At 40.3% G+C, this 18070-nt stretch overlaps 2 protein-coding genes across 2 annotated transcripts; one reads left to right on the top strand and one right to left on the bottom strand.

The window, feature by feature from the left end:
* Positions 1-5075: 5075 nt before the first annotated feature.
* Positions 5076-7134, bottom strand: LOC149042624 (uncharacterized). Its single transcript, XM_089211924.1, has 3 exons — positions 6778-7134; positions 5955-6683; positions 5076-5639 (listed from the first exon to the last, which is right to left on the bottom strand). The coding sequence occupies exons 1-3, from the start codon at positions 7132-7134 to the stop codon at positions 5118-5120; spliced, it is 1608 nt and encodes a 535-aa protein (XP_089068050.1). The 3' UTR covers positions 5076-5117.
* A 5903-nt stretch (positions 7135-13037) lies between these two features.
* LOC149042623 (uncharacterized) lies at positions 13038-15651 on the top strand. Its single transcript, XM_089211582.1, has 2 exons — positions 13038-14756; positions 15170-15651. The coding sequence occupies exons 1-2, from the start codon at positions 13119-13121 to the stop codon at positions 15497-15499; spliced, it is 1968 nt and encodes a 655-aa protein (XP_089067708.1). The 5' UTR covers positions 13038-13118; the 3' UTR covers positions 15500-15651.
* The last annotated feature ends 2419 nt before the right edge of the window (positions 15652-18070 follow it).

The following is an 18070-nucleotide window of genomic DNA, read 5'->3' as shown; positions in this document are numbered from 1 at the left end:
CAATTCTATGCTAGCAGTATTTCAGACAGGGAGTTAACAGTTAGGTCAGGGTTGCTTAACATGCCTTTTTCCCAAGGTGATGTTGTAATGGCAGACAAGGAGTTTGCCATTTCTGACCTTTGTGAACCTGCTGATGTTGGCCTAAATATCCCCCCATTTCGTGCTCAGCATTTACCCTACAACCATGGTTGATGAAACCTTACAGCAATGACACCTTGAGCCAACAGCAGAGGTACTTCGTCTACTGACCTAGCAGAACACACATGGTGACAGAGGGGGCATGTGGTTAGATAAAGGGAAAGTAAAGAGTGCTTCATAGAAAAAGTGAGAGCAGCATGGAACACATGCGGGCAGTCACCCTGGCTGGCATAACATTTATATAGCCCAGGTAATTCTATTTCAAAGAAGCTTGACCTGACGGTAGATCCAAGCACCCAGGAAAAGAAGGATTGTGAAGAAATTAGAAAGCTTCTGTAAATGACAGTGTAGAAGTTCAAAAGAAAACTCTGGTGAAGCAGTGAAAATGACAGACGTTCCCTGCAAGAAACTGTTGGTTGAAAGGACACTGGAAAAGTTTGAGTAGTCTCAAACAAGTGACAGTTCACAGTGCCCTTGCTCCAACCAAGGCAACCCTAACAAAGTGTCACAGTACACTTTTAACAACAGATGGCAAGTTCCCACATTGGCATATGACCCATTTCACCCAATGGGTAAATTAATATTTCAAATGTATCGACTTTCACACAGCACTTGGATTCGCTACCATCTAATTCAATAAAACTTGTGTTTCTTTATTTATCTTGTTGCAGTGCTATTATCACAATGACATTGTTACTGTTGCTACTTGTAGTTTCTTAAGAACAGGGAGAATTGATGGCTCCTGGGATGGATTTTCAGAAACCTAGGTTAGGAGAATACATGGCCGCTTTGAGCTTGTGTTTATGCCAGCATCTGCCAGAGATTTTGCACTGTTCATGCAACAGGATATCAGTCAGTTTAGAAAAGGGCTTGAACTTTATTACAAATGATGTGGTTCTGTTATTAAAACATGATGGAAACTGCAACTGGTTCAATTTTCATGTGATAAGAAAAGCACAAATGTAGTCACGGGGAAAGACAAGGAATATAAGTACACCTCAAGCACGTGAAATAAACAACAATAAGGAGCTCACCATTCTTTGCTTGCAAAATGCCAGCCGAAAAGTATTATGTTGCTGTGGGAACAGGCCCCTTTATTGGCATTGTTTTTAGCTGAATTCATTGGTTATCTTCCCCTGATTTTACTAGTGGTATGTTTTTCACAACAGCCATCTTCACAGCCGATATGGATCATAAGGCCGATGACATTGAAGAGTAAAATCTCCTCGATGGCAACGATCGAAACGCATCCATTTTGGCCATACAGCTACATCCTTTGGAAAGGAGTGTGTACGAATACTTGGTATATGTGTATTATTCTTGTTGCTAACATCATTTGGCGCTCCAGCCACACAATACATTCGCCCTTTCCTCTGGATTTCTCCTCTATCCTCTATAGTTGCTTACGCATCCTCACAGTTTTCTATGTCACAGCAATGTAATATTATCTTTTTGGCCATGCGCTTTATGGGGACACTTTTTGGCTGCTAAATTGTACTTTCAATGCACAAAAAAGTGGACAAGAAGAACTCGCCCAGCCCTAAGGTCGATTATTTCTAATTTTTAAATACCACTATCAACCAGAAAATGCAAAAAAATTTCGTTTCATGGGCACTTTAACATAGAAATCACTACTGATTACTGTACATCTTTACCCTTGGGCATTTTATGTTTTCCTTTATTTTCAAAGCATATAATATCAGCAGAACTACTCAACAGATCAAAAAATTAAACTGTAATACATGTACTGTATGTACAACTGTTGACATCAAACTGATGTAATGCCCTTTTTTTTGTTTTTTGTTTTTTGTTTTAACTTTTATGAACATGAACTGGAAAATTATGAATTTCAGTTATGAAAATTCACTCTTAATGTTAATGAGTAAAACTTGAACCTGATACCTTAAATCTTTTATTCTTTTCCATCATGCATTCATTAAAAAAACAACAGTCACTTTGGCAATGCTATGTTAATGTAGGCGTGTAAAGCATGAACTCAGATAAAGTATTTAGTCAAGTTACAAGTCCTTAGTTCCACTGACTGTACAATGACTGATACATTCCACTAACAGGTGTTTCACTGCCACTGGATCCACTCTGTACCTACTACATACCACTAGTTGTTGTTGTTGGTCATAATCTGTGAATGCATTACTTGCATTTGGCCTTGAGCTTTGTGGAAGGTGAAATAGTCTCAGCTCATAATCTTGAACTTTGTCCCTCTCTTCCCTCATAACATTTATTAGGTCTCTGGTGGAATCATTTCTTACTACTTCCTTCACAAGATCTAAGATGTCCCTAAGGCTGCATCAATTGGTGATTTCTTTTTTTTCTTTTATTGCTCTTTTTATAGGAATAAACATTTCAGTCTCTGCACTTCCAGTGCTCTCAAGATCCTCATCACTTGGCTTATCTAATTGAGACAATGATGAACATGGTAATGGTTATGGTTCTATTGCTTGCTCTGGTTGACATGATTCTCTCGTTTTTACAACAGCAAATAGGATCAGGAACCATTTCCCATATCCCTAGTTATCTTGGAATCTCTTGATCTCTGTTTCTGTTTTGATTGTCATTGCTGCATTTTTCCAGTCTCTTACACATTTTTTGAATTTAGTTCTTATCTGGTCAATGCTCAACACCAATTGTAAATTCCTCTTTGCTGCTCTTTCTTGCAATTCTTTCCTTATTCTCATACATTTCACTATTACTTTGATTTTTGGTGTTTGTGAATATCAGTTTTCTTTTATAATAGTCATTGTTCACAACTAAATCAGCCATGTCATCCACATCATCATCATTCCACTTAGGTTGACAACCAGTTTTCCTTTTTGCTTTTGACTTTTTTGAAAACATTAGCTAACTCAAATTGTCTTCATGATCATCATCCTCCTTGCCACTATCCTGCTCATTGATATCATCAGCACTTTTTACTCTGAGAATAATTAAACAAAGCTGAAATCTCCCATTGATAAATTCCACCTCTCACAGCAATTTTGCTGGAATCATGCCATTCAAACCACCGACTATTGAGATATTAACTTAATAAATACCTTTTTCTTTTTGTTTCAGTGCTACCAGTTGACGATTGTGGCTTCTTTGAAGTAACATCTTTATTACCCATTGCCAACAGCATCATCTTGGCCTTCACTAGAATCACGCCTTTTCATTGCTTCATTTAAGCATGCCTCACAATATGCTACAGATTTTCCCTCTTACCACCCAGGGGTGTCCTCTTCATTTTAACACTGAGCACCCCATACAAAAATAATTGCTGCAGGTCAAGCAAGTATATTTTGCTTTTAAAAAGCACAAACTGCACATTCCTTGCTCTCCTGCCATTTTTCAAAGTGTCTTGTAGCATTTATCGATTGTTGCGGAGCTTTAGCTTTACACAGGTTCCCGATTTTGTGAAAAGTAAGCATGCAGAAATGTAAAAGTGACTGTTTTGTACTTTTTCCTTCAGAAAAAAGAAGTTGGGCCAGAAGATGTGGATTATTCATTTCCAAAAGTTGTTTTGAAATACATAAGAAACATCACTCCAGGAGACGTGAAGGGAGAGATCAGAGAGGTTTGTCTGTCTGTGTCAATACACACACTTTCTTGAGCTTTTTAAGAAATAAAAATCCTCTGCTTTAATTATGTTGATCTCACAATAATTAAGTTAAATTTCTTTATTACTACTACAGGATGCTTTTCAAGTTGAACTTCAGGAGTTTTGCTCAGCACTTGACATTCTATCAATTTCCACAACGAACTAGGTGGAAGTAATGATATTGTTAATAGCTGCAACTGGAAATATTACATAACTTTTTCTCCCAAAAGCAGATTGACACGTGAAAACCCTTGTATATTGCAGTTCCCCAGTTAATATTTTTGTTTGTACAGATTTTGTCCAGTTAATTACAAAAGAACCTACTTGTAGCTGTAGGTCTTGTAAGTGCTGTCCCTTGTGTCACAATTTCATTACAAAAAGTACCAAATCTCGTGGAATATATTAGTGTGTTATCTTTTTTGAGTAGTTCCTCAAACATCAGTAATAATGATATTTCACTGTATATAACCAACCCTTGCCAGTAGTGAGAAGGTGCAGTGGTGAATGAAATGCTGTGAATTGGTTCCGTAAAATCCTCGAATCCTCATTAATGTTGGATTGTATACTAGGATTGTTGTACGTCTTACTCGGAGCATGTGGTGATTAGACTGATACTTTATTCAATGTAATCACATGTATTAGATTACACTTCTGGTGACGTAAGTCATGAACACCACACTATGGTAAATGAAGTCCTAAATAAAATTGTATAAAGCCTAGTGTTTACATTGGAATCTAATTTCTGCAAATTCAAAGCCACTGAAATGTTATGCTAAACAAGGCATAAAAGCCAGTCTCAAAACACGGTATGTAAGTCAACATTAAGTTGTGTAGAATCCCTGAGAACTGTGCATGACACCTTCTTGATGTTGAAAGGCATCTTGGTATTTACATTTATCCCTCTTCAGCTTCTTTCTGCGATTTTTGGTGCAAGGGTCTGTCTTATAATCTGATTCTCTAATTTGCTTTGTATCAATCAGGTTTATGGTTAGATCGCTCCATGGTTAGATCGCTCCAAGTCAGATCGCTCCATACCGAAGTCAGATCGCTCCACTCGAAAGTTAGTTTGCTCCATCAAATAAGTTACTTCGCTCCATACATAAGTTACTTCACTCCATGAAGAAAACTAACGTGGAAGGTTGATAAAAGACAGAAGGATAAGGGAAAAGAAAAGAAAGAGTATTGTAATGCGACTAAAGACTTGCCATTTTTAACCGGAGTCGAACCCAGTCTCACTCACGGCTGGATTTAACAACTTTTAAAAATGGCGATTCTTTGAAAGCAATATTTATAAATCATATTCATTGTTGGTCATTTCTTTTATTTTATTTGGTGGCTCCTAAAGGAGCCTTTTGTTTGTGATGGTTGTGGTGTCTGCTGCTCTTTAAACAGGACCATTCAGGAAAGAACAGGCTTTCAGTAGCTGTCTGGCGGACCTCTCGTTGTTGTCATATTGCTCCCAGAGATCGAAGATTTTTGCCTGCAGGTCTCTGTATTTGCGGCGCTGGATCCTTCGTAGTTTTTTCTCTGATATCAAACGGATCTGGATAGCTGTCAGCTGGGCCTCCTGGTGTAGCAGTTTGATCAGGACGTAAAGTGGGAGTTGTGACTTGCCAGCCGCTCGATGGTTGATCCCGTGGTGCCAGCCTTCGAGGTCGTTGTTCGTTCGTACTGCTTGTTTGAAGACTGTCCAGTCGGCAGGGCTCCATGTCGCGTTGCTGATCCAGGTACTGTTGAGATACTCGGCGAACTCTGCTAAGGTCGAGGACTCTGCCTGGCGTTGAAGACGCTGAAACTCGGTCAGGATCTCTCCCTCGGGCAGGAATGGAAGTGCCATCATCTTACAGATGTAAGTGTAGGTGCCTCTGTCGTTGTAATAACTGTTTGTCAGCCCAAGCGCCTGAACCTGGCAAAGAAAAATTAAACAGAATATAAGCAAGTGTGCGTTACAGTGTGTTGTGTTGTGTGTTATTAAAACATCATGACATTCCAAAACATTTTAAGTTTTAACTTATTTTAATCCCATAAAAGTTGTATCAGTTAAAGGGCATATATGATTTTAGCAAATTAATGTTCATATCCGAATTTAATGTTTTGAATTGGAAATCGCAAAATATGGAATTTTCAAAATCGCTAAACTAGTAACATGTCGCTTAAATGTGTTTTCCAAAACAAACATTTTTACGAAAAATCACTAAATTAAAGTTAGTTATCATCTTACCTTTCTCCACAGAGCTTGCGTCCAGTGGAATGCGCATCCCTGCAGCTTGACATCAGGAAACAGGTTTCTCAGCACGGCCCAAACTGCTTTCTCGAAGTCGAGGGTTATCCGCTTCACTGCAGGCGCTGTTGGAAGTATCTCGAGCAGCTGTTTGAAGACCTTTCGGTAGTCCTTCTTGTTCTTCCCCGACATTACAACGAACAGGAGGGGCACCTGCTTGGCGTGATCATCCTGTTTTACGAAGGCATTCACGGTGAGGAGCTGGGTGAAGGGAGGTCTGCAGAGTTTGAAGGTGCCGTCCACGTACCAGTTCTTTGCTCGGGCGAGGTACTGTAGTTGTTGTTCTGTGGCAAACATCAAGTGGCGATGGCCGTGTACTTGAACATCGGCGCGGAAGAAGCCAGCCGGGAGGTGGTCGTGCTTTAACTCGAAGGCTAAGTCTGTTGGGTCTTTTGGCCTCAGGCGTTGGCGGAACCGGTTGGCAGTCCTGGCGATGTATTCAGGTTTGGGTAGACTCGGGCAGGGAGCATCAGTCAGCTCTTGTAGAAGTATCTCCTCGATGATACTCGATGCTGTTTGGAAGATGTTCTCGGCGGCGATCGCTTTGACTTTGGCTGAGATAATGGCTGAGACTGCTGCGCTGACGTCTGCGGGATGGTTGTGTGCGTGTGCTCCGATCTGGAATGAGCCATCGTCGCGCTCTATAAGAGCCGCTCTACATGGGTTCACCTTCAAGAAAACAGAATGAAAAATTATCAGATGACGAAATGATTAAAACTTTGGTTATGTTTTTTTTTTGCTTTTATCTACTAACAATATTTACCTTTCGTCTAATAGTACACTGCCAGTCAACAGCATTTGGTCGCCTTCGCCTGATGTTGTAGCTGTAGCCCCTGCTGTCGACAAGTTTTGGTCTGCCTTTTGACGTGGCGTCAGGAATCAACTTGAAGGTCACGGCGGTGGGAGCGTCATGCTCTTCTACGAGGGCTGGCGGATCGATGATGGAAGACTCGTCGAGCATGGCTGGATCTCGAACTGACTCAGAATCGGAAGAATCAGCGGCCACGGAATCCGGAACTGGCTCGTCAGCAGTAGGCTCGTCGATGTCTGACTCGAGGACGGAGTTGGCGATGCAGTCCACAGGAGTGCTTTCCGCCACGGGGAGGAGGGACTCTGACATACACTCTGCGCAGCGCCAGTCGATAGGTGAATCAGTCTGGACGGCTTCACGATAATCAGCTAAGCTGATTCCAGTTCCACAGACGCGATGTTGCCACCTGTTGCAGCCGTCGCATTGAAGTCCTTGTTGACGTGCTCGGATAAGTTTCTTACAAGAGACACTTGGAAGACATCGTGGATTAAACTCGTTCTCGAATGGTGATCGTAATCGTAGCTAAATGCTGAATGAATGCTATCAATAAAGTATCCCTTTTATATACAACCGTGGATCAGTGTACCGCGAAATTCTATCACCTCATTGGTTAATGCTAATGATGTTTGTTAACATATTTAGCACTTACAAGCAAGAACAATGAGTAAAAAAATCACACCTTCCTTGCGCGTAGCACCAATAAACTTTTATTGTTCAGAAAAAGTCACAAGTATAACAAAAGAAAAAAAATCACACCTACCTCGCGCTGTGCGCTAATTAGCTGTTATTGATAAGAATGTCACAAGTTTAAAAACAAGTATGTTTGTGGCGAAGGCGATACTGTTAACTTATGATTAACATGGGACAAGAAAATATCTAAATCGATGACGTGTTTTTCTTACTTAACAATCGATTAAGAACGCACGCGCGCTTAACCTAAGAGCGAAGAAATAAACCTCATGTAAGGAACTCATAAAGTGTAACCCACTTTATTAAAGATGGCGGATACACACGGGCCAGTATTTTATTCGAATGATCTTTTTAACACATTTAGACCATAACTTTATCATTTATTACACACTGAAACACTTATTTCATCATTTATTACACACTGAAACACTTATTTCATCATTGGTAATTCGCTTTGGTGGGTTCAAGTGAACGAATCGTTGATCACTTTATATTTCAGCAACTTGATCGCAAGCAACATCATCAACTATAAACTACAAAGATCAGAAGTAAGTTAGTTTATTAGTTTTCTACGTTCATTACACACTGAAACACTTGTTCCAACATCGGTAATTCGACCGATCGCAAGATGCAATAAACAACATCAACTATAAACTATAAAGATCAGAAGTAAGTTAGTGTATTAGGTTTCTACATGGAGCGAAGTAACTTATGTATGGAGCGAAGTAACTTATTTGATGGAGCGAACTAACTTTTGAGTGGAGCGATCTGACTTCGGTATGGAGCAATCTGACTTGGAGCGATCTAACCATGGAGCGATCTAACCGGATACCGTATCAATAGGAGAGGACGCACGATCGATTCCGGTCAGGATCACACCTCGCAGCGCAGTGCGTGGACCCAGTAAACCGGTAAATCGTCAACGAGCAGTGAAAGTAATCAATTTAACTAAGATTACTTCTCAAAAACGCCCCAATTACAGCTTCCCAAGTTTCTACATGGCAAATGCTTGATCGGTCAGGGACAAACTGGACGAGTTGACTGCTCAGCTTTTAACGTTTCACATGGATATTGCAATTATTACGGAGACTTGGCTGCATGACTACATCGATAATAACATCCTTACCATTCCAGGTTACAACATCGCGAGACGTGACCGCCACAACCGAATAGGGGGTGGCGTGTGCACGTTCGTGTCTTCAGAGATACCTTTCAAGCGTAGATCTGACTTGGAGTCTCCAGAACACGAGTGTTTGTGGCTATGGTTACGCCCTCATCGTCTACCACGCCCACTATCTGGTATTATATGTGGGGTGGTGTATTTTCCTGTGGCCTCTGCGCAAGTGCAGCGAGATCGCACAATGTACATCATAGAAACACTAGACTCCGTAAAGACTTCTTATCCAGACTGTGGTGTAGTGTTATTAGGCGATTTTAACACCCAGGACATCACAGACATGTTAGCCAATCATAACCTAAAACAAGTAGTTATCAGACCCACTCGGGGCAATAGCATACTAGACCTTATTTTAACGGATTTTAGTGAATACTATAGCGAACCAATTGTCAGCGCGCAATTAGGGTCCTTGGACCATGGCTCTGTTCACTGGAATCCGCTTTCAATGAACCAACTAAACCCGCTGTGCGTTGAAAAGAAAAGGATCCCGATGCGTCGCTTTCCTCAGTCGGCAATAAGCGCTTTTGGGAGGTGGGCGTGTTCACACCGTTGGTTCAGTGATTTAGAAGTAGACGGTGACTCACCATCAGTTGACTCTCTCACTGACTCATTTACTAAGGATCTTTCATCAGCCAGCGATATCTACTTTCCGTCCAAATACGTGAAGATTCATCCAATGGACAAGCCTTGGATGTCACCTGAGATTAAGGCTCTCATATTAGAGCGCCAACGCGCCTATCTAAATGGCCCGGAGGAGAAATGGCGTCGCCTTAGAAATAAGGTCAGAGAGGTTATCACCCGCCGGAAATGCGAGTTCTATAAAAACAAAGTTAATAACCTCAAGAGCACTGACCCGAGGAAATGGTGGAGTATGGTGAATAAGCTTGCAGGGAAGGCTAGCAGCCCTAACGAACTCAGTTATACTGACGAGGAAGGCAGAATTATCTCTGGCGCGACTCTTGCATCACGCCTTAATGAGTTTTTTGTATCTGTAATATCTGACATTAAGCCACTTGATACAAGTGCACTGCCCTGCTACTTACCATCCCCTCAACCGCCCGTGATTGAGACACAAAGGGTCTACAAAAAGCTACTTGCCATCAGCGCCTTTAAGGCCCCTGGGCCTGATGGGATTCCGACTCGTATTTGGAAAGAATATGCTGCTGAGCTCGCTGAGCCGATCACGCGAATATTCAACACCTCTATTGCATCAGGCTCCTTCCCTACTGCATGGAAAGACTCTAATGTCACACCGGTACCCAAGGTTACGCCCATAACCGGTAGGGAAGATTTAAGACCTATCTCCCTAACAGCAATCGTCTCTAAAGTCCTGGAGGATTTCGTAGTTGAATGGCTAATTGAGGATGTTGTGCACCTCATCGATTTCAGCCAATTCGGCTGCCTCAAAGGAACTTCAACCATCTATTGCCTGTTGGATATGATGCACAACTGGTTGTCCTCTATTGACAAACCAGGTATGTTCTTAAGGGCCTGCTTCCTGGATTTTAGTAAGGCTTTTGACCATATTGACCACACTATCTTAGTCAATAAACTCATCCACCTTGGGGTCCGTGGTTTTATTATCCGTTGGATTTGCAGTTTTCTTTATGGCCGTCGCCAAGCTGTTAAGATTAAGAACATTGTATCCCCTTGGTTGCCCGTGCACGCTGGAGTCCCGCAGGGCACTAAGCTTGGCCCCATCCTGTTCCTCCTGATGATTAATGATCTCGCGATTGAAACTCCATTACTATCGAGCCACTGGAAATATGTAGATGACCTAACAATATCCGAGGTCATCCCATCAGGCGGTACATCGTCCCTTCAGAAAGATCTTGACGCCATTGCACAGTGGTCGTCGCGCAATAATATGAACCTCAACCCAAAGAAGTGCAAGGGACTTGTGATTTGTTCGCTTAAAACACGGCCAGATCTTGGCCCTTTGTGCGTCAATGGACGTCCCTTAGAACGGGTCTCCTCACACAAGGTCCTTGGAGTCACTATCAGCGACACTCTTGGGTGGAATGAGCACGTGCGTGAGATTGTCTCCAAAGCCTCAAAACGTCTTTACATCTTAAGAGTGCTCAAGCGGTCCAGAATTCCACCCGAAGACCTTATTAACATATTTTATGCCTTGGTACGATCGGTCCTCGAATACGCCTGCGTCACTTGGTCTACTAGCCTACCAATTTACCTCAAGGACATGATCGAAAGAGTTCAGAAAAGAGCTCTGCGTATATTATTTCCGGCGCTGAGCTACAAAGACGCCATTGTGGCTGCAAACTCCACTCGCTTAAATGTGAGAAGAGACGAACTCTGCAAGAAAGTTTGGGACGGTATCTGTGTGCCTGGGTCACGGCTGTACCACCTTATTCCACCAAAGCGTGCCGATTGCCACGTTTATGAGTTGCGCAACAAAAACCATGTATCACTCTTTAAATGCCGGACCGAAAGATTTAAAAAATCTTTCTTTCCAACAATGGCGTCTAACGCCCAGTCCTTGTAGTCAAGCAAACCTAAGCGTTTTTTCATTGGTATATAACTACTGACTCTTGTAATTCCCAGTCCCTTTAGACTCTTAATTTTGAAGTCAAATGTAAGATTTTCGTATTTTTTAAATATTTGAAGTATGCTTGTAAATTCACATGTATTTCACCACTTGGGTGCCATTTTTGAATACTTTTAATAAACCTTCTTCTCTCAATCATCTCCAGTTCCCTTAACACACTGGGGTTTACAGGTAGATCCATAGCTGACAATAACTTAGAAACAGTGTCCTTTATACCATTATTAAAAACTAGCAAACCAAGTGCCACTGCAAGACTTGTATCTTGTTGGGAGGTGTATTGTTCTTTTGGGGCCATACCCCAGATAACATGGTGTAAGCATTCATTTTGATTTTGATCAAGGCACCTCTCACACCCAACAAGAAATTATTTGGAGCCAAGGTGATCAAATATTGGCTGCATCAACCTAACCACAGATTCCTGAAGTGGATTTTTGATTGGTACATGAAAGAATCAAATATTTGCTCACCCTTGCGTGTCAATATAAGCTTTCTCAATGCTGTCCCCATTTGTTCAGTGACATGTGTGATACAGTCTTCTTTGGGAATGAAAACTGCTGGACCATAATGGGCCATTTTACATACTTCTGAGTAACTTTTACTGTCCCCATCACCCACAAAAGGGATGTACCTCAAGTTGACTATCATGAAAGAGTGGAATGTACATGTAAGAGATGTAAGGTGAACAGATGTTATCTTGCATTTTAAAGTTTTCCAAAACAGGCACTGTAGATGTCTCCAGACCGTTAAAAAATTTTATGGGTTCAACAGCCACTGCATTTTGGCTACAATTAATAGGATCACAGAATACTGTGTGCTTCTCTATCAAAAAGTCTACTACTGAAGAAAAAGATGTAAATGACAAGTTTCACTATAAATAACAATAGAGGAGTCAATTACCTACAAACTCCCTTTGTGATTATGGAAACAGTAGAGAGCTTAAGCAACGAACATTTTTTCACGATGGAGGTCTCCATTCCGTGAGAGGAATGGATCGAGAACAGCGTTTGTGGCGCGAAAATTTTTAACTTAGGCGTGTGTCCCTTTTTCACGACGGACGCGTACAGTGTTGATGAAATTCAGGAGCCGGAATGCAAGGCGGAATTTCGTTTTAACAAGAACGATATCCCAGTGTTGGCGGAGGTTCTTGGGTTGCCCGAAACATTCCGATGTTCTCAAAGAACCGTGGCAAACAAGCTGGAGGGCCTTTGTATGCTACTTAGGAGAACAGCATACCCTTGTCGCTACAGTGACCTCATACCGAGATTCAGTAGACCCGTTCCTGAACTTAGTATGATCACTAACTGTGTCGTTGACTACCTTTATGATAACCATGGTCATCGATTAACACAGTGGAACCATCAGATCATGAGTCCTCCTCTCCTTCAAACGTATGCTGATGCTGTGTCTGCACAAGGAGCTCCCTTAAACAACTGTTTTGGGTTCATTGATGGGACTTTCAGGCCAATATGCTGACCTGTTGAGCTTCAGGAAGTGGTCTACAATGGGCAGAAACGAGTGCACACGTTAAAATTTCAGTCACTTACAGTACCCTCTGGACAAATAGCCAATCTGTTTGGACCAGTGGGTACGTTTTTTGAAAGGAAACTTAAATTCGGTTACTGTTTTCAACAATTCAATTTTACATGTGCAAAATTTTACACTCGATTAAAAGAATAGGAAAGAAGAAAAAGTATAAATGAAGGTAATGAAGCCAAGGAAATTTTATAAATCGATGTAATCTAAATTCACTAAATTAATTTGGTTTTATTCAGATAGCATTGCCTGATTTCATGGCGCGCGGGAGACTGGCACTACCGGATTTTTGCGGACTTTGTAATTGTACTATATTCCAGATTCAAAATGGCTGCAAGCAATCCAAAAACTCATCTAAAATGTGGATCAAAATTGTCTACTTTTGAGGCAATCAAATGTGATATATCACCAGAAAACTTGCCATCACTCGGCAAAGAAAGTTTGAAGCAACATTGTAAGGAATTGAGGCTAAAGGTCACCGGGGAAAAGCAAGAACTTGTTGAAAGGTTGGCTCCTCTAGGGAAATCTGCTGAACTATTCCAGAAGAAAGTACTTCGCATTAGTCAAACTTATAAATTCTCCACCTCACTTGAAGCCTCGGAAGTTCCTCCTCCATCGGCAAATTGGAAAATAATAGGAAGAAATGAAGATTCTAACGTCCCTGTGGTTAACGAAAATACTATTCGAGACTACCAAAAAGCCAAATACGCAGGTAAAAAAGGTCAGTACCGAAAGGCGCACCTTATGTTTTCTTCGAGGCGAATAACGTCTGTGAAAATGATGGAAAGCAATTCTAAACGCTCATTTGTAAAAGCAAACATCCTCAAATCCTACACAGGAAGTATTTCCCGTCCTGTAACCATAATGTTTGTTGGTAATACACCTACCCAAGCATATTGTCCTTGTGCAGTGGGGAAAAGTGGATTGTGCTGTCATGCAATCGCCTTGCTGATGCAGTTGAATTATTTTAGAGAACATAAGAAGCTGTTTCTTCATATGACTTGCACAGAAAAATTACAAAAATGGCACCTGAAAGGACCTGCATGTAATAGAACAATAAAGTCAGCATCACAGATCAAGCTGAAGTATTTGAGAAATCTCAGAGGAGCAAGAAGGGATATAAAAAAAAGAAGAAAGAAGAAAAAAATTGTAGAGCAAAATAAGGAAAGAAGTGATTTCAGTGATTGGTATAAACGTGATGTGATTGAAATAGAAAGGAAAATCATGGAGAATATTGCAAAAAAGAAATCAGTTGAAAACCATGTTTATTCAGTGTTGTCCAGATACAAGAAGAAATCTGGCTTGTTTTTACATTTAAGATATAAAACAGAGTATGAAAGAAGGGAGAAAGGACGAGATCACGACAAAGAAGTATTAAAACCAAGATTTCAGGCAGGTACTGAGTCAATTTGGAGGCCACAGATATCAACTGAGTCAAAGGATGATTCATGCAGCAGCAGCCCACCTGACCAGTCATTCCAGAATGAAAAGATTATCATTCCTTTATTGAAAAAGCAGAATTATTTGGAAGTTGAGCAGTGTTCTAATGAATGGAGAGCACTAAGAGTTGGGACTATCACTGCAAGCAAGGTTCCATCTCTCCTAGGATTTAATGGTGTGAAAGAGTTTGACAATGGATGGTTTGCAATAAAGAACAGAATTGATGAACATGTTTTAAATCCAAAAAGGAGTAAATTACCAAATTTTATTAGAGGCAAGCAACAGGAACAAAATGCAATACAACAATTTCAAAATGACAGTAAAATGGGTGTCTTTCAGTGTGGGTACTTCAAACATCCTTCTGATAGCAGATTTGGAGCCAGTCCTGATGGAGTGAGCACTGGGTGGCAGCAGTTTTTGGTTGAAATAAAAACCCGATCCCTTCCTAATAACACCCAGCTAGAAAAACTAAACGAAGAGGAAAAAAACAAGAAAATGGAGATTGCATTGAAACCATTGCCACATGTAAGACGATGGATTATTACATTATTGAATATTTCACCAACATATCAATAATTAATCTCCCAAGTTAACCATAAATGCTGAAAGTCAATACTTTATTGACTGACAGTACTCAATACAAGCATTGCTATCACAGTAGGTCTTCCTCCTTCCACCCTTATCCACACCCACAAATATTTTTGAACCCATTAACATACATTGTAGCTCAATAGACATCTTTACCTTCTTTATTTGTTAGGCCCACTTCAGACCACGTAGTGCCACTTCTGGGAGTTGATTCTTTTATTTGTAAATATTTTAACAAAAGAACAAATCGCAAGGGAATGACGTGATCTGAAATAGGCAATTTGCATACTAAGTTGAAAACAGTGAGAAAATATCACAGGATTCAATTTTTATATTATTATATATTGCAGATCACAGGAGCTCACTTGTGCCAGTGTCACCTTCAGATGGAGTGCACACAAACAGACCTGACCTATTTAATGTCATATGTTCCTGAGACAAAAGTTGCTACCTATTTCCCTGTTCAAAAAAATCACATTTTATGTGAGATCATGATGGAAATATTAATACATATATATGAAAACAAATCTTTCCAAGATCCCTGGGCACATTTTGAGCATCCACATCTTAAAAAGTTGGGTAATCAGCTGGTGGGCTCAGTGCCAAGTTTTGAAAATACCCGCTACTTCAGATCCTGGGTTAATTCTGTAGCAAAGTCAACACCATGCAATTCTTTTTAAGCTACAATTACTAACTGTACTACAGAAATGATTAACTTTTAGCACAACTAAATAATATACTGTTCAGGCTACAGAAAGTTCTTGTTGTGTTTAAAACAAGGTACAACATTTATATTTCACAACAGAAAGTGTGTATGAAATAAAGATACTGTAAAACTAACATTTCTCATTCATTTATTAGTGTAAGAAAGCAAACACTATATCTGTGAGACAATTCTATTTAATTAGCACTAAATAGTAGTAAATGGCACTAATAAGACAATAGGAAACAAAAGAAATTCAAACATTTAGTACTATTTAGTACTAAATATATTTATAACTGTTTCACAGGTATAAATATTGCAGCCCTTTTAAAACGTTTTTGGTTTTTTTTTTTTTTTATACTGACCACAATTTGATCTCTGAATTTGTGTCATCTGATATCAATCAAAATCTTGTTTAATTCAAATTTTCAGTAGTCTCTATTAAGAGTTTTTATATAAAAAATGACGAAGTGGTTGTAGTTGTACTAGAAACTTTTTCCTTTGGTGCAATAGGGTCAAATAGCATATTGACGATGTGAGCAAATACCTTATAGGTGCAACCCAGAAGGTCACATCTATTCTTTGGCCAGCATGCATTTAAGATTGACCAGTCTCTCATACGGCCAATAAAGTTTTCATTATAAATGCGCAGTGTAGCAACATCAAAATTTTTGCTAATCTCACTTTCATCATACTGAGGATTCATTTTCATCGGTGGCCGATTGTGAAGCAGTCCTTTTGAGTGGCATAAGTCTTCGATGCCAAACCCCTTGTCAGTGAGTACAGTTGTACCCTTCTCTTTTACCATATCTAAAACTCCACATTGTTCAGTTAATTCATTGTCTGTTATTCCTCCAGGATAGGTATCTGTACACATCACCAAGCCACCATATGGAGTCATCCATATGCCTGTCTTACCAGTGTCATGGTTCTTGTAATTACTAAATGTTGCACTACTCACATCATAGTTTTCAGGTGATGAGATCCAGTTTTCTGTACAGTCCCCTAATAGTACAGTGTCCTGAAAACCAGAAGACCAAAACTCTTTGGGTAACGATGAAATAACTTCCCCCGGGTATGGACTGAGGTCAATAGAGTCAAAAAGAGTTGAAAGAAATATTGACCATGCAGAAAAAATACGGGATATAGTTGAATCACTTGTGTTCGTGAGGAAAGCCATGACTCCAAGGTGCAATGTATGACGGCATATTGTAAAATAACACAACAATTCAGTTCTCTTTGTGAGTTTTCTTTGCCCATCTTGGTTAGTTTTGCAATCAGGATAAATTATTACAGAAATATATGGCTCAATGCATTCCAAAACACAATTAAAATCATCAACAGTTAATCCACTCATGTAAAAAAATCTTTTGGGTCGTAACTTGAGACATTCATATGAAAATGTCAAGCCTTTCATCTTCCCTTTAAATTGTGTAATCTGCTTGCTTAAACTGTCATTTTTTTCAGTGAGGTCTTTCACTTGCTGAGACAGTCTGTTCGCCTCTTCGGTTTTGTTCTCTAGCTTTTCTTTGAGCTCTTGTAATTCTTTTTGCATTATGTCAAATTTAGATTCCTCTGAATTAAAGTCGAGTGAACAGGATGAACGTATGAGTTTCCTTCTCTTGGTGTTTGTTTGCTTAGTCGTACTCAGAGAACGTTTTGCAGAAGCAATTTTACTTTGTGGTGTCACTTTCTTTGTTGTTTGTTTATTCACATAGTCCGGGTGGCAAGCTCTATCTGGGAGATCATCTAAGTTGTCTCTAAATCCTTTTGACCAGTGTACTGAACATATAAAATCGCGTTTGAAGTCAACTGCTTTGTTCATTAATACTTTATAATAAGCATGTTGTTTGTCTTTGCATTGAGCGAAGTCACTTAAACGATAGTATTGTAATCCCTCGAGTTTAGTTCGCCAGGAGTTTGTACACAGAGCTGCAGCACAGTTCCAATGTTCCCGACCTTCTTTAGTCTCTTTTCCTTGCACATTTGTGTATTTAATTGAAGGCGGATCTTCCAGGTTTTTTCGTACGCCTTTGGGCCAATGTTGTGTACAAATCACTTGTCTCTTAAAATTGACTTCGTTTATGGTTTTCCCGAGGACAAACAAATAAGCTTCGACAACAGGTTTACTAGCTGAAGCAACTTTAGTTAAGGTGTAATATTCTCCTTCCGTTTTCCAGGACGCTTTACAGTATCGACTGGCACAACTCCAATGCCAAGAGGTCTTATGGCGGCGATTATCGACCGACATTTTGAATCAGGAATAGTAGATGAACAAAGTCCGCAAAAATCCGGTAGTGCCAGTCTCCCGCGCGCCATGAAATTAGGCAATGTTGGAACCTCCTGAAAGTAATGATCATAACAATTTTGCTGATCACATTTTTAGAGGGCAGGAAGCATGATGCTGGCATGCTGAGGGATTCCCACATACTTGATGACTTGGAACTGCATGCCTACTCCCCTACTGGCCAAGTCATGTGTGTATATGGTGACTGTGCCTACCCACTTAGGGCACACTTACAGGCTCCATTCAGAGCAGGAGCAAGAG

This window comes from Pocillopora damicornis, chromosome 7 (assembly GCF_964200805.1).
Source record: "Pocillopora damicornis chromosome 7, jaPocDami1.2, whole genome shotgun sequence".
Lineage (NCBI taxonomy): Eukaryota > Metazoa > Cnidaria > Anthozoa > Scleractinia > Pocilloporidae > Pocillopora > Pocillopora damicornis.
This window is presented reverse-complemented; position numbering and strand designations above follow the sequence as displayed.

Bases quoted from the DNA above. Each gene is read 5' to 3' on its own strand.
- LOC149042624 (XM_089211924.1), bottom strand. From the start codon at position 7,134: ATGTCAGAGTCCCTCCTCCCCGTGGCGGAAAGCACTCCTGTGGACTGC. The intron at 6,684-6,777 runs GTAAATATTGTT...GTTTTCTTGAAG, and splicing joins AGTGTACTATTAGACGAAAG to GTGAACCCATGTAGAGCGGC. The intron at 5,640-5,954 runs GTAAGATGATAA...TTTCTTTGCCAG, and splicing joins CGCAAGCTCTGTGGAGAAAG to GTTCAGGCGCTTGGGCTGAC.
- LOC149042623 (XM_089211582.1), top strand. From the start codon at position 13,119: ATGGCTGCAAGCAATCCAAAAACTCATCTAAAATGTGGATCAAAATTG. The intron at 14,757-15,169 runs GTAAGACGATGG...TATATATTGCAG, and splicing joins CATTGAAACCATTGCCACAT to ATCACAGGAGCTCACTTGTG.